Source organism: Talpa occidentalis, unplaced genomic scaffold (genome assembly GCF_014898055.3).
Source record: "Talpa occidentalis isolate TD23 unplaced genomic scaffold, MPIMG_talOcc4v2.1 talOcc4.7, whole genome shotgun sequence".
Lineage (NCBI taxonomy): Eukaryota > Metazoa > Chordata > Mammalia > Eulipotyphla > Talpidae > Talpa > Talpa occidentalis.
Window position 1 is genome coordinate 105,676,596 of NW_023605083.1, and position 24,564 is coordinate 105,701,159.

General features: G+C 42.8%; 2 protein-coding genes and 1 long non-coding RNA gene across 5 annotated transcripts in view; 2 read left to right on the forward strand and 1 right to left on the reverse strand.

The window, feature by feature from the left end:
* Window positions 1–7,099, forward strand: part of TAF15 (TATA-box binding protein associated factor 15) — a 28,312-nt gene extending 21,213 nt beyond the window's left edge. Inside the window, exons 11-16 of the mRNA XM_037491711.2 lie at window positions 1,248–1,377; window positions 3,636–3,728; window positions 4,384–4,465; window positions 4,581–4,669; window positions 4,791–5,475; window positions 6,774–7,099. Coding sequence (XP_037347608.1) covers window positions 1,248–1,377; window positions 3,636–3,728; window positions 4,384–4,465; window positions 4,581–4,669; window positions 4,791–5,475; window positions 6,774–6,813 — 1,119 coding nt within the window. The 3' untranslated portion in view covers window positions 6,814–7,099. The remainder of the gene's footprint in view (window positions 1–1,247; window positions 1,378–3,635; window positions 3,729–4,383; window positions 4,466–4,580; window positions 4,670–4,790; window positions 5,476–6,773) is intronic.
* A 4,545-nt stretch (window positions 7,100–11,644) lies between these two features.
* Window positions 11,645–21,872, forward strand: LOC119231127 (uncharacterized). The gene is made up of 3 exons (XR_008549455.1): window positions 11,645–12,123; window positions 12,780–12,833; window positions 21,814–21,872. It is a non-coding gene; the product is annotated as an uncharacterized LOC119231127 (long non-coding RNA).
* Window positions 13,425–24,564, reverse strand: HEATR9 (HEAT repeat containing 9). 3 transcript variants are annotated; one of them, XM_037492780.1, is made up of 15 exons: window positions 24,343–24,564; window positions 23,159–23,208; window positions 21,403–21,590; window positions 20,984–21,113; window positions 20,715–20,771; window positions 20,466–20,522; window positions 19,796–19,853; window positions 19,295–19,425; window positions 16,983–17,162; window positions 16,514–16,606; window positions 16,279–16,398; window positions 15,140–15,213; window positions 14,613–14,664; window positions 14,139–14,225; window positions 13,425–13,908 (listed from the first exon to the last, which is right to left on the reverse strand). In XM_037492780.1, the coding sequence occupies exons 1-15, from the start codon at window positions 24,428–24,430 to the stop codon at window positions 13,525–13,527; spliced, it is 1,749 nt and encodes a 582-aa protein (XP_037348677.1). In that variant the 5' UTR covers window positions 24,431–24,564; the 3' UTR covers window positions 13,425–13,524. The 3 variants fall into 3 exon arrangements, with proteins under 3 accessions (XP_037348677.1, XP_037348676.1, XP_037348678.1); XM_037492779.1 differs by having other exon boundaries at window positions 16,983–17,165; XM_037492781.1 differs by lacking the exons at window positions 19,295–19,425; window positions 19,796–19,853 and having other exon boundaries at window positions 16,983–17,165.

Sequence of the window (24,564 nt, forward strand, 5' to 3'; positions counted from 1 at the left end):
TCATTAACTTTTTTTTTTTTTAAAGGATTTATTTATTTACACCTACAAGAGCTGGGATATAGGCCAGAGGTGCAGGTGGGGGAGGAGGTGAGAGGATTCACCAGAGACAGAGTGGGGAGCAGAACAGGTGGATCTGCTGAAATACAGTGCTGAGGGGAGCAGTGGGCTTGACAGGAGAGGTCTACTGTGCCATGTGGGTCACTTCTCTGGCCAGCCAGGGAATTGAACTTGTGCTGCAGTGGCTGTTTGATAGCGCTGTTTTTTTCATTGAGATATATAAATTAACATAATAAACCTGTGTTCCAGTAAGTCTTGACATTTAAAATTCCCTGATATATATGCTCACCTATGTCTGTCAACTTTTGCTAAATTTGCTAAATAATACATGAAAATTTTATTCCTTGCTTGTTTTTACTTTTCCACAGTCTTCCACAGCTTTAGCTTTTAGTCGTAGGGCTCTAACAGTAGATTATGCCTAACTTTTGAAATTTTGAGACCCAAATAAGATTGTGAGAACATTTTATAGATTCTGTAGTGCCAAACTATGCAATCTCATGTTGCTACTAACAACTTTTTATTTTGGTATTAAATGTCAGTGCTACATGTTGGCCCAAAGTTTTATAACTTTATTGTTTATTTAAGTATTTTGTGTACTATTTCATCTCTTCCACTAGAAAGCGTTTAGAGTAGTGTGGTAGTACATTGTAGCATTTGCCTGAAATAAGTTTGCAATTATTCTGTTCTGTTGCCTGTGGACTTACTGCTATTTTTCCTTTTCAGGAAGCTAACAATTTTTAAGAGATTAATTATGCATGAAATATGTAACACAAGTCCCACAGTTCTGATTAAATAAAAATTCTCCTTGTCTTCCATTCCTGTCCCAGCCAAATCTAGTGTGTACTCCTTAATGGTGATCTATTGATTTTTTTGTTGTTGTGGGTATTTTTCCTAACCCTTTAAAAAGTGTTTTACAAGTATTTATATTTATATGAAATGTCTCCCTTTTTTGTAGGTTTAAAGAAACTATAAAACAGTATTCTTTATGTCATTTTTTTATAGCTTGGTTTTCATTTAAATGTATCTTAATTTTTCTTTTTAAAAGTTACAGATAACTTCACTTTTTATTTACTGCATATTATTGTATGAATGTATGAATTCCTTAAAAATATGTATCTTTAATTATCTTTATGATTCCTGATCTTTATGAGTTTCTTAAAATGCCAACACCAAACTTTTCTGTTCCTCAGACAAATAAGAAGACCGGAAAACCAATGATAAATCTATACACAGACAAGGATACAGGGAAACCTAAAGGGGAGGCAACAGTGTCATTTGATGACCCTCCTTCAGCTAAGGCAGCCATTGACTGGTTTGATGGTAAACCTCATTCCTATAGTTTCAATATACAGTTTGGATTAATGTTTTCTAATCTTGAAGTCAGAATATGTTCTGGTAAACTGCTTATTTTCATGTTTACTGTTGTAGATATTTTAAGAATATAGGATAGGGTTTTTATATACCTTTAGAAATGAGACAAGCTGTCTTCTTTGTTTAGACTATTTCCTTAAATCATGCTTTAGGCTTGAGGCCACCCTCATATAGATGTAGAGGATTGGTTTGGTTAATTCTATTGTCTTTTAAAATTCAGATTAATTTACCTTCAAATTAGAAGAAATAGTAAGACTTTCCCTCTATGGAAATAAGACAATATGGAAAGGTAAAAACATCTGTAGTCCTATACTCCTGTACTTAGAGATAACGACTGATAATATTTGTTGGTAAACTTCCTTCTGGTCTTTTTTTATTCCATATGTAATTTTGTCTCATAATTTTTTCTCTTAACATTTTAATAATCATTTCTCCATGTTAATTGCAAATTCATTGTTTTTGTTGTACCCTAATTTGATAACTAATATGTACTATATGTTTACTGTGGTTTATGTGCTAAGGACAGTTCTAAGGGCTTTACATGCATTAAATCAATTTGATCTTTACAATAACCCCATGAAATATAGGCTCTAGTATTACAGTTTACAAATGATGAAACTGAAGCACAGAGAAGCTAATTTCCAGGATCACAGATTAAGTGTCAGAGTTAGGATTTTAACTCAGCCTGGCTTCCCTATTTCTAAAGTATTTAGTTATGCTGATTCACAGACACTTGGGGTCCTTTCCAGTTTCAAGATGATTACACCTGTGTCTTCCAAAATATAGTTGCATTTCTTTAGTTCTTTAAAGATGTGCTTGTGATAGCTTGTCTGTCTTCACCTCCATACTTGTCTTTTTGTACTATTCCATCAGATCCTGTCACCTTGTTCATGAAGGTTAGATCTATTCTTCCTTGCTTTTTTGTTTTGTTTTTCCCCCAGTTTCTGGGAATCACAAAGCAATTTCTGTTGCTCATGATACATTAAAAAAATTATTGTGCGTTTTGGCCACGGGATATATGAGCCTTTTATTTTTAAATTTTTTGGGAACTTCTTTTTTCTTTTTTTAAGAGATTTATTTATACAAGAACTGGGGTACAGGCCAGAGATGCAGGGGGTGAGAGGATTCACCAGAGACAGAGTGGGGAACAGAACAGGCAGACTGACTGAAGTAAACTGCTGAGGGGAGCAGCAGGAGAGATGGGAGAGGTCTGCTAAGCCATGTGGGTAGCTCATGGGGAACAGACTCATGCTGCAGCAGTTGCGGATAGCTTTATAGTGCTATGCTTAACCCCTTGCGCCCCTATGAACCTTTTAAATCTAACTTTATATTTCACATCTTACATATCTTTTTATAGCATTTAAAATGCTAATTTCATGAGTTGCTTCCTATGTCTATGTGCTTGTTATGGCTACCATCTAACATGGAAAATTGCCAGGCACAGTGATTAGGGTTTTGGTCAGGGAGATAAAGCTCCTGGATTTAGAATTATTTTACAAATGCTTAGGTATCTTTTCTTTATCTGTCAATTCTCTTGTTTAAAGTAAAAAGATTAATTCTTAGCTCTAAGACTCTGGCACAACGTATATCTATATGTGTGCATACATATAATTACATATGTACACACTTTTTTTTTTTAACGATATTACAAGTGGTTAAAAAAAAGTTTCAAGCAATGCTGAGTATATTGTAAAAAATGAGTTTCCTTTCCACGTTTGACACTCAGTGATTTTTATTTCCTTTCCTGAGAGAAAACAATTACCTCCTCTCAGGAGGTAAATACACATAAATACACAGTAGGCAGTGTATTTATGAGCAATGTTTATACACACATGTGCACACAGATATGGTAGCATACTACACACATTTCATGTTTTTTTCCGTATGAAAGTATTAAATGTGGGTTTTTTTGCTTAGTAAGAAGTGAGATTTGTCAGTAGCTGACAGATTTGCTCTATTCAGTGGATTGTGGCATGTTTTAGCATTGTTACTATGACTTTTTGGAATGCTAGTTTGAATTTCTCTGAGGACATGTCTGTTACTCCTCTAAGACTAAAAATTCCGAGTTTTATATATATTTTTTAATTTTTTTTACATTATTTTATATATTTTTTACATTATTTTTCATTTTTGCATAGTTTTATATTTTTATTGAGAGGTAGTGATGTAAAGTAGCAGTTCTTCAAAAGGCCTTTCTTTTTTCTTAGGAAAAGAATTCCATGGCAACATCATTAAAGTGTCCTTTGCTACCAGAAGACCTGAATTCATGAGAGGAGGTGGAAGTGGAGGAGGGCGGCGAGGTAAGATACTTGTTGCTCACAGACTTAGGGTTTAAATTTGAGTTCCTATTTTGACCCTATTGTGTGAACTTGCTATTAATTCATCTTCTCCCTAGGTGTTGTCCCTTCTAAAAGTTGGGTGGGTACTGAATAGATTAGGGAAATAAAGTGTCATAATAGTTCTCAGAAAGAAGTGGCAGGAAGGGTCTAGAAATTTCTCTGGAAAGTTATATAGTGGTTTATTGTTCACCTGGAAATCAGCAGGTAATTGTTTAAATAATACGTAATTCGTCAATTAATCTGACTAGTTTGTAAGTTCCCCTATTCAGTTATTGCCATCTTGTTCTTTTCTCTTGGATCTAATTCCTTAAATTTGCAATGTCTCCTGACTTAAATGTTTGTTACTGAGATTCTTAAACTAAGGAGAGTATTATAGGTAGTGGGTTTGCACTTTGTACTGCATTATTTGCACTGTAATTGTGTCTGGGCTCTTTTTCTACGTGTCTTGCATTTACTAAGTAAAGCCCTGAAATCAAGGAATCCTGGAGTCTTACCCATAAGGGTTAGTTTTGGGGAATTGTTCAGTTACTGATGGCCACTTGCTCAAAGTTCTTTCATTTGGTGCTTTCCTCTGCTTTATTAACATCTGCTAATGATTATTCACTTCTTCCCCAAGGCCGTGGAGGATATAGAGGCCGAGGAGGCTTTCAGGGGAGAGGTGGAGACCCCAAAAGTGGGGACTGGGTTTGCCCTAATCCGTAAGTATCCGTTTTACTTTGGTGGGAGTTGCAGTTGGCATTGGGGTTGGAGAGTGCAAGAGGGGTTTATGAATCCATTGGAAACTAATGAGGAACATTTTTGTTCCCTTTTCAGGTCATGTGGAAATATGAACTTTGCTCGAAGGAATTCTTGCAATCAGTGCAATGAGCCCAGACCAGAGGATTCTCGTCCCTCAGGTGGAGGTATGTCAGCCTTTTGGGCCAACCTTTTAATAGCATCTACGTAGTATTTATATTCTAGCTAGCATTAAGAAGGCTTTGTATTATTCTAATGGCCTGATTGGTTTGCATTTCTACCTTGCAGATTTCCGGGGAAGAGGCTACGGTGGAGAGAGGGGCTACAGAGGTCGTGGGGGTAGAGGCGGAGACCGAGGCGGCTACGGTGGAGACAGAAGTGGGGGTGGCTATGGTGGAGACAGAAGCGGGGGTGGTGGCTATGGAGGAGATAGAAGTGGGGGTGGCTATGGTGGAGACAGAAGTGGGGGTGGCTATGGTGGGGACAGAGGAGGTGGTTATGGTGGGAACCGAGGCGGCGGCTATGGAGGTGACCGTGGAGGTGGCTATGGAGATCGAGGAGGTGGTTATGGAGGAGACCGGAGTGGTGGCTATGGTGGAGACCGAGGTGGCTATGGTGGCGACCGAGGAGGCTACAGCGGAGACCGAGGTGGCTACGGTGGAGACCGAGGTGGTTATGGTGGAGACCGAGGTGGCTATGGTGGAGACCGAGGCGGCTACGGTGGAGACCGCGGCAGCTATGGAGGAGACCGCGGTGGCTACGGAGGAGACCGCGGTGGCTATGGAGAACGAGGAGGCTACGGAGGAGACAGAAGTGGGGGGGGCTATGGAGGCGACCGTGGTGGTGGCAGTGGCTACGGTGGAGACCGGAGTGGAGGCTACGGGGGAGATAGGAGTGGTGGTGGCTATGGAGGAGACCGAGGCGGGGGATATGGAGGAGACCGAGGCGGCTATGGAGGCAAAATGGGAGGAAGGTGAGTGTCAGAACGTGCTTACTAACCTTGCGTCACTACTACTAGGTTTTTAGGGTCTGAGCATTTTTTTGTCATTTTCTTCTTAGTGTGCAGTTTTTTTTGAACTTGAATTTTCCATTGCTAGCAGTCACAGGATGGGGATTCATTTAGTTTCTTGCTTAGCAGCTTGCAGCATTTATTTGGTTATGGAAATTCTTACTCCTAAATTGTTATATTTGTATAAGTGTGCATTTGTTTATTCTTCATCATTCCTAAAGATAATTGAGAATGACAGTTTGAAACTGTGTAAATTGGGTTCTTAATCTAAGTGAGGGGGGGAGCACACCTTTCAGATGGGTTTTCTTTTTCAAATCACATGTGCTGCCCTTTAGTTTCTTCTCTGGAAATTCTGGTAATACCTTTTCCAGATGAAAATAAGACTGTACTCATGGGAATGTATTGTGCATATGAGTGGTAAAGAGGTGGAAAAAGTTGCATAACCAATGATGTAGTGTAACTTCAGTTATACCTAGTATACTAGGTATCTATATGCCAGAGGCAATATATGGTAGCAAAAATTAGTATAGCGTGTGGTTAAGAGAATAGAGTTTGAAGACACTGGTTTCAAATTCTAGCTCCACCATGAACAAGCTATGTGACCTTAGGTGAGTTACTTAGCCCTTTGGCACATCAGGATGCTCATCTGAAAAAGCACTAATAATACCCCCTTTGTAGAGTTTTATTAGATTATAGCAGTTGCTGGCCCATAGTAGGTACTCTGAAATTGTTAGCTGTTAGTAATTATCATCTGTTGAACACTTCTTACTGTGTTGCAAATCCTATGAAAGTGTTTTTATATGTTTTAGTTGTAGTCCTGTCAACCCCATGACGTACACGTTCTTCCCATTTTACAAAGTAGTAAATGTTGATTACTTTTCCAAGGTCACATAGTAAATGGCATATGCAGAATTCTTGTATGAAAGCGTTGGTGTTATTCCACTGTGCCTCTCCTCTGTTCATAGAGTGTTGCAGTTGGCACAGTCTCTGACCTCCTGAAATACCATAGTGCTTTGGAGTTCTTAATTCTAGATGGGAGGTTTTTAAGAGAATTAGTGATTGCAAAGCTTTTAAGAACTTTGTGTGTCTTAGAACTGATAAATTAGACATTTATTAAGTATATTTTAGGGGAAATAAGGAATGGTGTCATTCTTACAGAAATTATAGAGCTGATACAATTACCAACACTCTGAAGTAGTGTCTTATGCTCCTCCTTGGTAGAAAATTAGAATTTAGTTTGGCTCTTTATTTTTCATTCCTAGAAACGACTACAGAAATGATCAGCGCAACCGACCATACTGATGACTGTTTTGAATGTTCCTTTGTCTCTGACATGATCCATAGTGAAATTGCCAGAGTTTTGCCTGCTGCTTTCCTCGTGGCCTCTTCTTGGGTAGTGAAATTAAGTGACATTTGGATTTTTATTTGGGTGGGAGGGCTGGGACAGTTTTTCTTTTAGAAATGTCCACTGATATTTCCCCCTTAGTTTCCAACCTTTTCCCTACCCTTGAAGCTAAGTGCATTGTAAAATATTGCCAAAATGGAAAGTGTTTTGTAATACTGCAATAAAGGCTGCTTGTTTTGTGGATTTTTGTACATTAGTGCATTGCCTGTCACACTCAGGACTCAGTTACAGCAGATTCTAACTCTGAAGAATTAGGAAATGAATTTTACTGCATTAAATTAAAATGTTATTTTTAATAATATATATTGAACTCTTCTGTTTAGAATAGTAGTTTTCAAAAAAGACTACGTGTCAAAATCACCTCAGGAGGTTGTCAGAATTACAACTCCCTATACCTCACCCTAGGTCTTCTGGATCCGAACTTGGGGTGTGGGGAGACAAGGCTAGGAATCTTGATATAAACTAGCCAGGTGATTTTAACAAGAGTCCTTTTGGTTTCAGTGTACAGTTGAGAACCATTTAGGACTGTTCTGGATAGTGGAATATAGAGATCTAAGGGCCAAGGAGGAGGACCCATTCAACCAGTCAATATTAAGAAACCAGTGTTCATGCATGTTATTTATTTTTTAAAAAGATTTATTTATTTATGCACATAAGAGCTGGGGTACAGGCCAGAGATGTGGGGTGGTGAGAGGATCCACCAGAGACAGAGTGGGGAACAGAACAGGCAGACTGACTGAAATACATTGCTGAGGGGGGCAGCGGGCAAGACAGGAGAGGTCTGCCTTGCCATGTGGGTTTCTCCCCTGCTGGCCGGAGATTGAACTTGTGCTGCAGAGGCTGTGGATTGCTTCATAGTGCGGTACTTAACCCCTTGCGCCACCAGGGAGGCCCACAGGCATGTTATTTGGTATTCATTAGAAGACTATTTTTCCTGCCTTTACTAAGGGTAAGGCACTGCACCAGATGTATTTGTTGCCCATCAAGCAAGTAGACAGTAAGTAGTCTCATAAGTGCTCCAACAAGAATAAGTACAAGGTGCTTTGAGGGCTGATTTGAAGGACTCTTTATATCTGGACATTTGGGTATGGGAAGGCTTGAGGGGAGACTAGTAATTGGCCATGTAAAGAGGCTGGGGTCAGGAAATGGTATTCCCAGCAGAAAATTAATGACATGAACAAATAAGTCAGAAGTTGAGTCAAAGAGTGAGGCTCAGGCCTTGTACTTGAGAATGATGTGCAGTGCATTGTGATAGGATAGAGGTCAAGGAGGAGCATGCAAAGGATAAGACTGGAAAGGTGAAAAGAGCTCTGTGATAGGCCCTTGCATTTCATTTTTTCCCCTGCTGCCAAGTAGGGAGTTATAAAAGGATGATAAACGGGAGTGACCTGACCATAATGACATCCACTGAAAGATGATTTTATGACTGCTGTGTGGAGAGTCTGGAGACAGAATGGTAAGCCAAGTGAGAGATGATTTGGTATGAGCTCAAATAGTGCTGGGGAGTGGAGGAGAAAACTAAATAGAGCTTAGAAAGGAGGAAGGAAATGTGACAGAATTTGACATTCTGGATATCAGAAATAGCATAGAGAAAGGAGTCAAGTTTCTTCCCTGGGCAACTGGATAGAAGTTCATTGAGATAGCAAACACTGGAGAAAGAATAGATTTGCAAACAAGATGTGGGGAATGAATTCGGTTTGGGGTATGTTGAGTTGGGGCACTTGTGAAACTTCTAAGCAGGCAGTTGGATGTGCAGATCTGCAGCTCAGAACACATTGGCATTCAGCACTATATTTTCTTGATTTTCTTCCTTTATCATCTCTACTTGACCTTTCTTTACATGTTAGAAGTTTCTCAGGGCTTGTTCTGATTTCCTTTCTCTTTTCTGTTTATACTCAACCTGGGCGAACTCATTCAGGTTATGGCTTTTATTTCCTACCACCTCCCTTACACCTCTTTCACCCTTTATCCCTTCCCTCTCCCCCTTGCTTCAGAAACTTCCTTTATTAGTGTTTGTTAGTTTTCTTATGCTTTGTGGAGTTGTCTGCTACATCAATGCCCAATATTTGTCTTTACCATTCTGACATGCTTTATTGCACACCCTCGAATTCCTTCTATTTTGCTTCCATTTATAAATGGCGTCATTTCATCTTTCCTTATGGCTTAGTATTCCATTATGTGGATGTACAGTCCCCTATCAGTGAGTAGAGGAAACTTCCATGTCCTACCTATTGTAAATAATGCTGCAATAAACTTTTTGTGGAACATACACTTTTTTTGGTCATAATATTTGGATAGAGAGTGAAATTGCTGGGTTGTAGGGTATTTTAAAGGTAAATCTAGATAACTTTTTTTTTTTTTATTAAAGATTTATTTATTTAATTATACAAGCACTGGGTACAGTCAGAAGCGCGGGAGGGTGAGAGAATTCACCAGAGCCAGAGCGGGGAGCAGAGCAGGCAGAAAGACCGAAGTACACTGCTGAGGGGAGCAGCGGGCGGCAGGAGAGGTCTGCGCGCCATGTGGGACCCTCCTCCGGTGGCCGGGGAGCAGCCGGGGATCGAACCGGCACTGCAGAGGCCGCGCGCAGCTTCGCAGCCCAGCGCTCAACCACTGCGCCACTGGGGAGGCCCTCTAGATAACTTTTTAAAAGATTTAGTTATTTATGCATACAAGAACTGGGGTACAGGTAGAGGTGTAGAGGGTGAGAGGATTCACCTGAGACAGAGTGGGGAACAGAACAGGCAGATTGACTGAAATACACTGCTGAGGGGAGCAGTGGGCAAGTCAGGAGAGTCTGCTGCACCATGTGAGTAGCTCCCTGGCTGGGGATTGAACTTGTGCTGCAGTGGCTGCGGAGAGCTTCATAGGTTGTGTCTTAACCCTTTGCGCCACCAGGGAGGCCCCAAATCTAGATCACTTTTCAAAATGATTATACAGTTTCCATTTCCCACCAACAGTATAATGGGGTTCCTCTTTCTCTGCATTCTCACAGGCTCTCTTTAAATAACATCTAATTTGGTGATGACTACCAAATTTATGTCTCTAGTCCTGAACTCTCCCCTTATATCTGGATTTTATCTAGCTGACTGCTTGACCTTTCCACTTGGGTGTACTAAGTGAACATAACTTTGATCTCTCCCTCCTAATTAGTTTTTTTTTTTTAAAAGATTTATTTTTATTTTATTTTCTACAAGAACCGGGGTACAGGCCAGATGTGCTGGAGGGTGAGAGGATTCACCAGAGACAGAGTAGGAAACAGAACAGGCAGATTGACCCGAAATACACTGTTGAGGGAAGCAGCGGGTGAGACAGGAGAGGTCTGCCGTGCCATGTGGGTTGCCCTGCGGCTGGCGGGGATCAAACCGGCACTGCTAGGCTCAACCACCTGCACCACCAGGGAGACCCCTAATCAGTTTTATCTACCTAGTCTTCCTCACCTCAGTAAATGTCTTTACCATCCACCAGATCACATCAAATAAAAAATAAAGGACTTAAACTTGATTTCTCTTAATCCTGTACCTGTAGGTCCTTTTAATCCAACCCCCAAAATGTATTCTGAAGCCATCTTTATAAACCAAGCCATCTTGGTTTTTTGGTATGAACTCTTGGACAATTGCAATATCCCATTAATAGGTCTGCTTACACAATCTTGTTCCTCTAGAATCTTCACATAGCAGCCAAATGATACTGTAAAGATGTAAATCAGACCATATTCCATTCCTTTTAAAAACCCTTTCAGTGACTTTGCATGTAGTGACTTGCTTTATCCACTTTGGTCATAATTATTGGTGGTACCCCATTATGCTTCTACTTCAATATCTTTGTATATGTTTTATATAGGATTTTCTTCCCTCAGATATACACATGACTGATCATTACTACAACTTTGGGTCGTATTCCTCCCCTACTTCCCTGTCTCCTTTTCTTCCAGGTCTTCCCAGGCCTTCCTATCTAAAATATTGCCTCTCCCAGTCACTCTGACATCACTTCTTACATCTTTTCCTCCCCTATTACAATGTCTTCTAAGTTCTTGGCACTGTCAAATGATCTTTTTGTGGATGTTAATTTCTCCTTCATTAGAATATAAGCTCCAGGAGAATAGGTAAACTTGTCTGTTCACTGTTGTGCCCCAGTCAGTGCCTTCAGCAGTGTCAGGCACTGAGTGTGTCTCAATGAATATTGACTAAGTGAATGAATCCATTATAGATTGGAGATACCATAACATGTAACTGGTAATTAAGGTGATGAGAGTGGTTATGATTATGACTAGTGCTTTCTAGCTGTGTACTAGAATTAGGTAGAAAGGCTTGAACACAAGGATATCTGGGTTGCACTATAATGAAGTCTGAGACCTGGGCATTTTTTAAAGAAGAGTTGATTTTAAATGATTTTGGGAGATGATATGTAGAGAAAGAAGGGTCTAGGGCAGAACCCCAGTAAGTACTGATTTAAAGATAACACTAATTTAAAGATAACACTAGAGGATCCTGTACATACTGGGAATGACCAGTGATGTGTTTGGTGGAACCTGTAAGGGCGAGTGGGTTTTAAGGAGGGAGAAGCTAATGATATCAAGTGCTCAGGTCAGGCTAAGTCTTAAGGATAGAAAAAATTCATTATATCTAGCAATATTAGAGGTTGTAAATTATAATATTACAGGGACAAGGTGTTTCAGCCTGGGTACTACTGATGTTCGTTTGGACAAAATTTTGTGGCTCATGCATTGTAGGGTGTTTAGCAGCATCTCTGCCTTCTGCCACTAGATGCCAGTACAACCCCTCTGGTGTGACAAAAATGTCTCCTGCCAATACTAAATGTCGCTTGGGGGAGCAAACTCATCCTTGCTAAAAACCACAACCTTAGTAAAAACATTTTTGACAAAGAATTGAATTCTGACCCCAAACTGAAGTGGGATAATGAATTATAGGAATTGAAGAACTGGAGACAAGTACTGTGGGTAACTTTAAGAATCTTGAATGTGTAATATTGATTACAGTTACAATGAGGTAAGAAGAGGCATCTCAAAAAAGAGAAGGGTTTGTGGGAGGTTATTTTTAAGACAGGTGAGACTTGAGCATGTTTGTACACTACTTGGAAGGAAATGGAGATAATTGATGTTCAAATTCCTTGAAGGAATAGCATCCAAAATACTGATGGAGGATTTGCCTTACAAGAGGAGAATACTTCTTTCATTGTAATTGGAGGTAAGAATAGGTACAAATGCTGATAATAATAGAAACAACCATGTGTCAGGCACTGTTATAAGCTATCTATGTTGACTCATTTCTCAATTCTATGAGTCAAGGAGGTATAGGGAACATTTCACAGATGAGGTGAGTGATGTGAGTGATTTTGATTGCCATTAGTAAGGGGCTTTTCAGAGGGTACAATGAGGAACACAGGCAGTGAGAGGCTAAGCAACTTGCCCAACAAGATCATATCTTCATTAACTGGCAGAGCCAAGATTCTAACATCTGGCCTTAAGCCTATGCTCTCAAGTACTTTATGCAAGGATACCTATAGGTGAGGTGGCAGGAAGTTGAGATAATTCCATCTGATGGCTTCCTCTCCCTCACTCCCCCATCTGAGTAGGGAAGTGGAAGGGAGAATGTATTTTACTTTGGCTTTTCTCTGCTTGATGCAAAGAACTTGAACTCCCATTAAGTCACTCCAGTAAGATTGGAGAGTAACGGGGAATGGTAGGACTTTTTCCATCTCTGGTGATCACAGGTACATATGACAACACCAAAGAGAGAAAAAGAGAAAAGAAGTTCACATTTGAGTGCTTAGACTTTAGATTATTATTTCATCTTCATAGGAGCTCTCTGAAATAGTATGCATTATTCTCTTCATTTTCTAGGTGAGGAAACAGAGTTGGAAAGGCTAAGTTAACTCGCCCAGACTCAATGATGAAGTAAGTATGGACCCCAGGATTAGAATTTAAACTTGTCTGGTTCCGAAGTCAGGACTTTTCTTTTTGATGGGGGATGTAGCTTGTTAGGTGTGGCACATCCTATTGGCAAAGGGACACTGAAGCCTTCAGTAAAAATAAGAGAGAAGCTAAGGCAGTTTTGGAGTATAATAGAGTCTGCCAGGGTACGCCCCTGGTAGTAGGTAGAAAGCAGGTATGGGAGAAGAGACAGCACAGAGCATAGTGGATTACACCTAATTATTTCCTGATAATAAAGAAGGTGGCGGGGGAGAACCCAGGTTGGTGGTTCAGGAGTAGAGGGGAGTTAATAAGAAGAAATAGGCCAAGCTTTCCAGGATTTCCTTCTTAGCAATCCCCTCTGGAGAGAGGTTCAACTCTAGTTTTGTCATCAAATTCTGGGCATATACAAGGGCTTGATTTAGGAAAGCAGACTGGCCATGCAGAGCAGTTTTAATCCTGTCCTCTCTCATCATGAAAAGGATATGTAGCTGAGTAGAAGGAATACTCAGCCAGGAGTAAGGAGACCTGTCTTTCCGTACAACCTCTGATGAAAAGCACAGCAGTGTTAGGTAGAGTAGTATTTATTTGCAGGAGATAATTACAGATAGTTTTTTCGGTGGTACCTGAGAGGCAGCCCCAAGGAGAGAAAGGGGGCCAGGCCCATAGAACTGATCTATTTGGGGCTTTTAGAAAGCATCTGGAGTTGTTTCCTGATTGTTGGTACCCAGGGCCCTGTGGCTCGTGACTTGTGTTTTAGCGATTTAGAGAAACAGCATGGCAAGGCAGAGTTAAGGGAGAAGACAGATCCTTTCTGGGCAGTCAATTTTCTTTGTTGGTCTGCTATGGTGCTAGACTTTGTAATAAACAAGGGGTTCAGCTGTGCAAGCTTAAAGTCTTGGATATTTACGTCTTCTGGGTTCTCAGGCTCTTTCCGGAACCTGGTAGGCATTGTGTTCTTTTTGCTCTTAGGTTCCTCATATACAAAGAAAATCTTGTTCTTAAGCTTGTTTTGGACCCAGGGATCAATTGAGGTCAAAAGAATTAATGTTTCTTGTAGCTGCATTGAAAAAAAGGCCCCATGATTGACTTATTTGAGACTAAGGCTGGGAGGGGAGGGGCTTCCCAGGGAGGGAGAGTTTTGGCCACAGGCCGCTATGGACCGAGGAATGAACCTGGGAACCCCATCTGAAAGTTCATCCTCCTCCCTCCCAATAAAGAGCAAGTACTGAGGATGGGTGGGAGAGATGGAGGACAGTCTAGAGGAGGAGGTGGGCAGGAATGCCTTACACTCTTCTTCACAAGCTGATTCTTTTCCACGTCTAGCATGTCCAGGAGCAAGTGGAACATTTGTGAGCTGCGAATCCCCAGGGCACCCTGGCAGAATGAGAGTGCCCAAGTAGCCAGCCCTGGGTTGATGCCCTCTATATGCTCTTTTCTATCCTGTGATGACCCCCTGAGTGGGAGATATGACTTCTTTGCTGAGATACCCTTTTCTTGCTTCCTGGGACCATTGCATTGGGCCCTAGTACACATTATTCACCAGGAAGAGTTGAGACATTTTCTGTAATATTTAAGCAGTGTTTTCCATACTGAGTTCCTGTCCCTTATCCCATTTGGAAGAAAAGCTTGATAGGGCTAGAATTACAAAATCAACAAACAGCATCCCAAATCATTTTAGCCCTTTCTTCCCCCAGTAACTGCTCAGTTGCCTACTTTCCCTGCCTTCACCACATCTGGTCAGAGAAGCAGAGCTGGCCTTACCAATGAAATGACTGCTTCCAGGCGTGCGTTGGCATTTGAGTCCATCAGTTGCCTGCGTAGAAAGGAGTGAGTGTGTTGTCCAATTAAGGGGTAGCGGAGGAAGGCTGATTATGTCTTCATATAGCCCAGGATGATTTGAACATAATGCTGATGAATGATGTTAATTTCATTAATTTACCCCTCTTATTTCTTTGGTCAGGAAAGGGGCTGGGAGGAGGAAGGTGGTACTAGAGTTTGCCACAAGGCACTGTGGGACATGAATAAGACTCACATCTGTTCAAAACTACCTTTTACAAGTTCCTTTCACATCCTCATCTAAAATACAGCTTTCTAGCAACTCTAAGTGGTAGGTGTCATCAGCCCCTTTTAATAGAGGAAGAAACCCCAAGGGCCAAGGAGTTACTTGGCCAGGGACATGGGCAGTGAGAGCCATGAACTGGCAGCAGGCTCTCAGCTTGCACCAACCCCTCTCCCCCTTCCCACAGCCTAGGATCTAGCCCTGGCAGCTCCCAGTTCAAGCCACTCACGCCTCCACTAAGTTGAGCAACATCGGCTTCATCTTGAGCTCGTCCACAGTTTCCGCCACAGCCTGCCTTATAGCCTGAAGAGGGACCAAGTAGACAACAGAGAGGACTACAGGGGTGTGCCCTTAGGTCTTTACAAGCCAGTATTGAATGTTTGTACTGCGTATGATCTGTGCCGTGAGAGCTCATGGGCTGGTGGGGGAAGCAGACAAGTGAAAAAGGCAGCTGTATGCCTATAAGTGTCATAACTGAACTAAGTGTAGGGTGCGCATAGGAGGGTCTCCTGACTCAGTCCGGGTGCCAGCAAGATTTTGGGGGAAGATAATGCCTCAGCTGAAACTTGAAGGGTGAGTCAGTGTTAACCAGACAGAAGGATGGGGAGGGCTGATTTTCTAGTCTGAGAGGAGAGCAAGCACAAAAGCCTGGAGACAGTATTGGGCACAGAGGGGTTAGGAAACAGAAATATTCTGTTTTTAGCTAGTGGGGCGTTGTGACTAATTATACTGGAACAACAGGTATAAATCAGGACAGGTTTGTCCTAAACATAATAGGTGCGTGGCTCTCGGGGAGAGCAGGGAGAGATGGAGCTAGAGAGGTGAGCAGGCCTAGGGTGGTGAAGGGCAATGTAAGCCATCCTGGGGATGTTGGAGAACTATTGGAACGTTTTATGTAGAGGTGAAACAATCTGATTTACACTTCAGAAAATATCAAGTTCTGTGATTGGTCTTGTAATAAGCTATAATAAAGATAAAAGCAAGGGAACACAAGAAAGCCAGGCTGATTCTGTTTTGGTGATTTGGGAATGCTTCCCATAGGAGGTGTTGTTTAGATTGGTCTTGGAGGAGCAGTTGTACTTTAATAGGCAGGAGGGAAGAGTTGCCAGTGCCAGTAAATAGTACGAGAATTTTTTTCAGCTCGTAGAGGAGGGAGGGATGACTGGGACATTATAAGCTGAGAGAACTACTCGAGCAAAAGCAAGGGATTTGAAAACATGGGTTGCGTTAGAGGAACAGGGAGTGGGTTAGGGTGAATGTGATACCTCGGGGCCCAGTATGGTGGGAACCAAGGCAGGGGATGGCTTCAGAGGAGGGAGAAGAGACATGTTTAGGCTACCTGGGCTTCACAGCTTTAGCCTCACTTACCAGGAAGGGTTCATTATATATCCTCTTCCTGAGCAGATCAAAGGTGACTACTTCTAGCCCCTGTGCCTGGATCTGCTCCAGTCCAATGGTCCTGAGCATCTGGGTGGCTTCAAAGCGGTGCTGAGGGCAGGCGTGGGGGAGGCATGAAAGGTAGACTTACTTCCTCATCTCCCACCCTGTTCTGCTCCCACCCTGTCCTGCTTCTGGCAGGAGACTAGGCAGTCCTAGGACTTACCTCAAGTACTCTGGAATAGCACAACTGGTCTAGGATGGCCCTGATGACTATGGCTGAGTGCACATGCATCATCTTGACTAGCATCCTAAGTGCCTGTGGGGGCAGGTAGGGTGTGGTGGGGTGTTCAGGTCTGAGAGGCATCTGGATGGCCAGGCCAACTTGAGGACTGAGGCTAGAGCTTGTGGGGAACTTTCTCCTTGGCCTCTTAAGTGAGAGCCCAAGTTCACGTGTGCACATATGTGCGCACACATAGATGAACACCAATACAAATCAAATACACACAGACGTGTACACTTATAGGCCCCTGTATTCATGCATATACATATTCACAAACAGAGGACCCTGCAGTGCTCCCTAATGAAGCTCTTTTTCTCTGGGGTAAGGATGACTGGGTTCAGACCCCACTAAAGTCAGCACTTGTCTTTTTCCCTGTGGCTCTGCAGGGAACCCAGCCTCCTCTCCCTCTCACCTTCATTCGCTGCGTCTTGGGCTCTTGGCATAGGCACTGCAGCAAGAGCTCTTGAGCCATGTTGCTGCAGGGCCTCAGGAAACCCAGGCACAGGGCTGCCTCCACGGCTGCTTCATTCAGTGACTTCTTAATCAGCATCTGCAGCACAGTCACTAACTTCCCTTCATCCCCAACTTGAATCTTCTGAGAGGGACACAGGAGATGAAATGGGTAGTGGGAGTGGTGGTGGTAGAATTATGTCTTTAGCTAGGTTCCAAAGGCCATTATTTTGATTGCTTTTAGAGCTCCCTCCTCCCTAAGATGAATCTCTGGTCATCAGATTATTTCACTTGGTTCTCCTCATCTCTTTGCTCCTAGGTCATGTCCCGTCATTTCTCTGCATTTATCTTATGGACAAATCACTGTTACTCTCTTAAACACTTCTGCTAACATTGCAAAAACATAGATATGTCATTGATCTACCCCGCTCCTCCAATAACCTGTCCTCCACTCTGCTAGCCACTTATTTCAAGAGAGACACTTTATCATTACTCATAATTGCAACTTCCCCATCATCTCCATTTCAAGGATCCAACTCATCACCTTCTAGCTCACTTCCTGATGCCAACAATTATTGGAATCCACAGTTGGTAGTCCACAGGACAAACAATCCATTGAGCACCTTTTTACTGTCCTCATCCTCTTCTTTATATCCAGTTTATATCCCACGGTCCTGCTATAATTCCTTCCCTGCCTCATGCAACTTTTTTACCCCTTCTCTTGCATCATTGTACTCTATTCTACACTTTCTGGAGGAAAACACATGATGGCTGATCTTGCTTAGTCTATGAACACAAACTTCATGTAGACTCTTCATGATGTCTTTCCCTGGGTAGTTCTCCCACTCTCCTAATTCACATCCTCTCTCTCTGGAAGCTCTAACTCTTCTACCATTCTCATTCTCAGCTAATGACTGTGCTTTCTACTTCAGTGAGCAAATAAAAGCAACTAGAAACGAAGTTCCAGAGACCTATCTCCATTTCTATCCAGCTTTTAACACTTGCATCCCTGTGTTCTTCCTTTCTACTTGTTATTGTGGACTATGACCATCTCTCTAAAGTCTGTCTCTCCATTTGTGTGTTAGTCTCACCCCCTCTCACCTACTCAAGGACATTGCTGCACAACTTTTCCCAGTGTCTTCAAAATTATTTTTCTATCAAGTGGATCATTATCCCTCAGCATAGAAACACGCTGCTATTTTTCTTTTTTCTAGAATACATAGCTGGTGCCAACTATAACCCTTTCCAGGAAAACTTTGATACAGTGGATTTCTCTTCTTTCCTCGATACAAGTTTCTTTACTTGATTTTCAGAATACCACACTCTTGGTTGTCTTCCTCCCTACTGGCTACTCTCAGTATTTACTGGTTCTCCCTTCTCTTCCTGACTTGTTAACATTGGGGTGTCCCAAGGCTTGATTCTTAGTTCTTAGTCATTTTCTCTAGCTAAATGACATTAAATGGTATTTACATGCTGACAGCTTATAAATTTTCTTTCTCTAGTTCAGATTTCTAGACTACAAATTATATAACCATCTACTTGCTGACTCCTTTGGAGTTCCAATAGACATCTCAAACATAACTTGTCCAAAACTGGACTTCCGATGTTACTTCCAAACTCGTTCTATCTACAGCTTTCTTCATCTTCATTGATGAGTACGATGTAAACACTACAAGAGCAGAAATCTTTCCCTGCTTGGTTCACTGATATATTCTAAGAACCTAGGATAAACATCATGTGTGATATTTATATTTGTTGAATAAGTGGATGAATGGTGGATTTTCTTTCACATAGAACAGTGATGGGATCAAAGCAAGAAGACCCTAAAGGGGAAAAAAGCCTAGTGCCTATCCCCTCTTGACAGAAGTTTATTTTAGGGATGGTAATTATAATGATGGTTAATCCTTTAAAGACCACAGGCATTGATCAAGGTCCTTTACATCTTATTTAATTTTCTCAACAATGCTATGAGATTATTACTCATAGCGATTTATCCATGTCTAAGACACATGGATAAATTGGATAAATGATAAATCTGTCCTAGAGATGGATAAATTGTGTGTCTAAAAGCTGACTTTTCAGAGGTTGTGTGTCTAGTGAGTGGCTACACCATAGGCTTCTATTTAGGAAAGTTAATCCATAGGGAACTCTACAAGGATAATGGCTTCCCCCATAAAAGCTGGAACCTTGGCTACCTTGTCCCTGACCTAAACCTCAGCCAAAACTGTCACTGACCTTGTCTTACTTTGCCCCAATTACTATCTTCCCATTCACCTTATCTTTGGAGACAGTAGACCAGATGTTCAGAGCCTGTCGTAGCCCTTTCAGAGTGTCCAGTCTTTGCTCCTCATTTCCCCCCTTGAGCTGCTGGATGAGAACCTGGATCACGTGCTTATTCAGGCAGCCTGGGCAGGGAGAGTCCTCAGGTGGGACAAAGCCTCAGGGGCTGCTCCCTCTGCCAGGATCCATTTGACTCCACTGTGCCCAGAAGTGGAATTCCAAGTATTAGGTCCATAGGTATTGCCTTCCTCCCAGGGCACGAGAGCAACTCGCTGAGCATAACCACAAGCCCAAGAGCCCTTCCTCTCCCTCTCCCACCTCTGCTTCCTTTTCACTCCACTTTCTCCACTGCCCAACAGTACCTGGAATAGTTCCCAGCAACACCCAGCTGGAGAGGTGCTCCACTCCCTTTTGTCCTTATCCGAAAGGGAAAGTGACTGCTCTTTCTCCTTTCTCTCTTCTCCCTACTCCCCACCCAGGGAGGTGACTACTCACCCAGGATGGCCAGGGTTCGACAGGCCTCATACTTCACTTTCTCTGGACCAGTTTGGGCCTGATTTAAGAGGCAGGTGGTAGAAGCATGCCATAGCGTAAATGTCAGAGCTTTAAGAATGATCTCAGCATAACTTTTCATTTTACGGATGAGGAAACTGAAGCATAGAGCCCCTGTGTGTGCTTCAATGCAGAGTTCACGTGGGATGGTGCAATGGGAAGACAGCTTAGGAGTCAGACTTTTTTTCAGATCCCTCTCTCTTCTCTAATAGCTACATGGCCTTGGACAAGTCACTTGACTTCCCAGAGTTTCCATTTTCTCATGAGGAAACTGCAGATAGTACTACCTATTCCTAGCATTGTAAGATTTAAATGAAATTATAGATAAGAATGCATGCTCCCAACATAACTGGCGTATATATTATACATTGATTCAGTTAAATTAGAAATGAATACAGTCCCTGGTTTTTCAGTCCAGTGTTTTCCTCCTTCCTCATCTTTTGAATCAAGGCACCCTTTGAAGGAGCCAAGGGCCTGAGATGGGGGTTCTCTCCTCACTAGCTCTGCATGGTCCTTGCACCCCAGTGAACCTTGCCAGTGCCCATGTGCCCATGCTCTATACAACTCAGACCCTGTTTCTCCTCTCCTGAACTTCAGGCTGCCCCATACTCACCACTTTCCCTAGTGCCTCCATGACACACTTGTCACTGATGCCCAGACGCCCCAGAGCCTGCAGGAACAGATGTAGAGAAAGGAAGGGAAAGAGACATTGAATACCACCCTCAGGAGTCACTATCCTCTAGATGCAGCTAGAGTTTGGTCTTGGAATACCACATACCCCACCTGCACTTCAAGCATCTTTTTACCCTCCAGCTCAGCCAACTCCTACCTGTGCCCAAGCTGCAACCTTTCCACTCCTCACCTGTGCTGCATAGCACTGCTCATCCTCTCTGGGAGAATTCAGTTTTTTTGCGAGTTCCTGCCCATTCAAGATAGCCAATAGAAAGAAAGCAAGGGATAAATATAGTTGTAGAGGTTCAAACTGAAAGGAGCTCATCCAATCCAATCCTTTTCTTCCTCTTCTCCCATTTTGTAGGCAGGGATTGAGGGCTGAAAGGTGGTAGGAGCCCAAGGTAAGGGTCCACATAGGGAGGAAATCTCCCTATTCTTCCTCCCACCATGGTCCCTGACCTTTAATCTTTGCCACTTCAGGGAGTCTCCAGTAGGGTCCAAGGGCTTGGGTCCCATCTGCGGTTTTATAGCCAACTTGTTTATGGGGAGGTAGAATGGGGAAGAGATGGGGGAATCCTCTTTGGAGTATCTGTGTGAGAAATCAGAAATTATGCAGGCAGCCTTGGTCCCCTTATTCCATCCCTCCTTATGCTGTGAACTATCCTCTGCCTCTGGCCCTCAGCCCAGCTTAGTGATGGGACCAGAGGAAAACAGATGAGGGCTCAGTGATAGCCATACTCACTGCGCTGCCTTCAACTCCAGGGTCCACTCTGGAGTCTTTAGACTGACATATCCCACTCCCTGCCCGACTCCATCCTTCTTCCTTTCTTTCCTAGAAGACCTGGAGGGTATGGCAATTAGGGCGGGGCAAAGCATACCTAAAGTGATCTCTCATTTTTCGCAACATCTTCTGAGACTCCCGTTCCTGTTCCCATCGTGGATCATACAGGGTGTGCCAGTGTGTGTAGATCTCTGGTTTATTGTGGTAGCAGTAAGGAACTGAGTTTGACTTGTTTGGGTGTGGCCTCCAGCACTCTGGTTTTGGAGGAAACTCTTCTGTTGGCACCTGTGGGGTATGAGTGGCAGAGCAGTCATGAAATATTCCTTAGCTGGGAAAAGGGCCGGGGTGGGAGGGAACAGGTAAGACATGTGTCCTTCAGCCTCTCACCTGGGTTAGAGTCACAACAACCCACTGTGTGACTTGGGCACATAACCCACTGTGTGACTTGGGCAAGTTATGTCACCCCACCAAGAGGGAGCTAAATAACCTTGTTCTGTACCCTCCCAAGGTGGTTATGAAGAGCAAATGAGTTATAGATTGTGAAGCCATTGGTGATCTGTAAATTGATCTGAGTGCCTTTTGGTTTGTTGAGGATCTCCAAGCACTTTGAAATGGTCATCTGGGCGAGGAGCTGAAAAGGTTAGTGAGATGTGAAATAAGAGGGGAAAGTGACTTGTCCAAGGCCACATTCATCCAGGAATTCAGTAACAATTTAATGAGCACTTACTATGAGCCAAGCACTACACTAGGCATTGAGGATGCAGTTACTACCCCTGACCTCATGGAACTTAACACTTTAGTTGGAAAGAGAGACTTTCTCCAAATGACCTATCTCTTAAATAATTGTGAAACTGTAACTCTCATTATAGTGGAGATATATTGATATATCTCCTGATACATGTTTTGAGTGGGTCAGAGGCTTTCTCTGAGGATATGACTGGGATTCATCTTCTCAAGCCTTCCTGTCTTTACAACAGATCTCTCTGAGCAACAAGAAAGGGGGGCTTCAGACAGTGATTCCAAATTTGGTGACTGAGAAAATCATTGTAAGAGTCTTCAGGTAACTGTCATGATTTCAGAGATCAGAGCATTGACTCACAATGAGTGAGGAGGTCAGAGTTAGTAAAAACACACAAATGAAAAGTAGGACATCCAGTATATTTGTATTTCAGGTGATGAATGTAATATTTGAGACATTTATACTAAAAAGTTATTGTTTACCTGAAATTCAAATTTAATTGGGCATCTGTATTTTATCTGACAATTCTGAGGATCCCTATGTTAATTAATAAAAAAATTTTAAAAAAAGATTTATTTATTTATTTATTTATTTATTTAATTTATACAAGCACTGGGTACAGTCAGAAGTGCAGGGAGGGTGAGAGAATTCACCAGAGCCAGAGCGGGGAACAGAGCAGGCAGACTGAAGTACACTGCTGAGGGGAGCAGCGGGCGGCAGGAGAGGTCTGCGCACCATGTGGGACCCTCCTCCTGTGGCCGGGGAGCAGCTGGGGATCAAACCGGTGCTGCAGAGGCTGCGGGCAGCTTCGCAACGCAGCGCTCAACCGCTGCGCCACCGGGGAGGCCCTAATAAAAAATTTTAAGCACTGCCTGCATATCCCAGACCTTACAGATATTATCATATGGCATCTTTACAAAGAGACTTGGGCAGGGTTGGCCTATGACGGAGGAAGCTCCCAAGACTCAGAGAGGGGAAAGTGACTTGTCCAATGTCACAGAATTAGTGGCAGCCCCAGGTGGTGAGTGTCAGTGTTCTGAGAGTTGATCTTAATGGGCTAAGAAAATGCCTATTTCAACAAAGCTCCCAGGGTGACAAAAGTTAGTGATCTTACCTTGTAGGAGGACTGGGGCAGGTGCATAGGAGTCATGACTTTTTTGAATTCTGTTGTATAAATGAGACAGCAGTTGCAAAGTTGAGTTGAAGAATCTTCCATTCAGGTACTCATTTATTCCACATTTAGTGAACACTAGTACCAGACACCAGGGAGGTAAATAAAACATAATTCCTGTCCTTAAGAGGCTAACTGTTTTCTGGTAGCTTGCTGCTCAAAATGTGGTCTGTGGAACAGTAACATTGCCGTAGTCTCAAAGCTTCTCGGAAATGCATATCTCAGGCCCCGCCCTGGAGCTACCAGGGTCTTCATTTAACAAGATTCCTCATACTGAAGTTTGAGAAACACTGGCCTAGCAGAGTTGCCTTGAGAACTGCATTTTAGAATTATTTGGCGGAGGGGGGAATGACTCAATAACTTGGGGGGAAGTCTAATATACATCAGACTAATGGAATCAGATTCTCTGGGGACAGGGCCAAGATTTTTTAGAAAGCTCCTAAGAGGATTCTAATGTGCAGCTTATAATAAAGACCACTGGTCTCATTCAGTGGTTCTGAAACTTGAGTGTGCACTGTAATCACCTGGAGAGCTTGTTAAAACACATTTCTGGACAGATACCCAGAGAATTGATTCAGTAAATCTGTGGTGGGGTCTGAAAATTTGCATTTCTAATAAACTACTGATGCTGCTGGTCCTAGGACCACACTTTTTAGAACCACAAAATTGTTTATTAGTGATTAGCAAAGGGAAATAAATGTGAAGGCAAATAGTGGCCTAGATGGTACAAGTGAGGGCTCTCTAGCTGGCTGGGTGGATCAGGGAAAGCTTCCCGGAGGTGGTACTATACAAACTGAGTCTTCACTCCATGTAGGAGTCAGCTGGATAGATAAGGGGGAGAACCACTGGAGACAGGGAATAGCTTATGCAGAGTGGGAGGTGTGCCAGTTGGGCTAGAAAGACAGGTACAGATAAGGGAGCAGCAGCAGGGAGACGTGCCTATGTCCCACCTTAGACGCTGCTGGAGACTTACCTTGAAGGCCATGGGGAGCCATTGAAGTGTCCAAAAACCTGCCCAGACCCTTCTCATGGTTTTTCTGAACTCACCCAGACCCTGTGAGAACCCTGTAGTTTTCCTTTGCAACTGCAGTTGCCCCTGACTCCTTTCCTGTCCAGTCCAGCCTCACCTTGGCTCCTTTTTGGATATTTCAGCCATGGGTAGTTGACCATTGACCTGTAGATGTCAATGACATTGGCTAGGTTATCACAGGCCATCCTTCTTTTCTTCTCCTGGAAGGACTGTAGGAAACCTGAGTGGGGGAGAATATAGGGCTGTTGGAGTGGAAGAACAGCTCGGTTGGCCCGTCTGTGGATAAGAGTGACCAGTGAGAGATCTGGGCTTCTACAGG

Bases quoted from the DNA above. Each gene is read 5' to 3' on its own strand.
- HEATR9 (XM_037492779.1), bottom strand. From the start codon at position 24,430: ATGGCCTGTGATAACCTAGCCAATGTCATTGACATCTACAGGTCAATG. The intron at 20,772-20,983 runs GTCAGGGACCAT...TTGAATGGGCAG, and splicing joins TGAAGTGGCAAAGATTAAAG to GAACTCGCAAAAAAACTGAA. The intron at 19,854-20,465 runs GTGAGTATGGGG...CTCTTAAATCAG, and splicing joins TGGAGGCACTAGGGAAAGTG to GCCCAAACTGGTCCAGAGAA.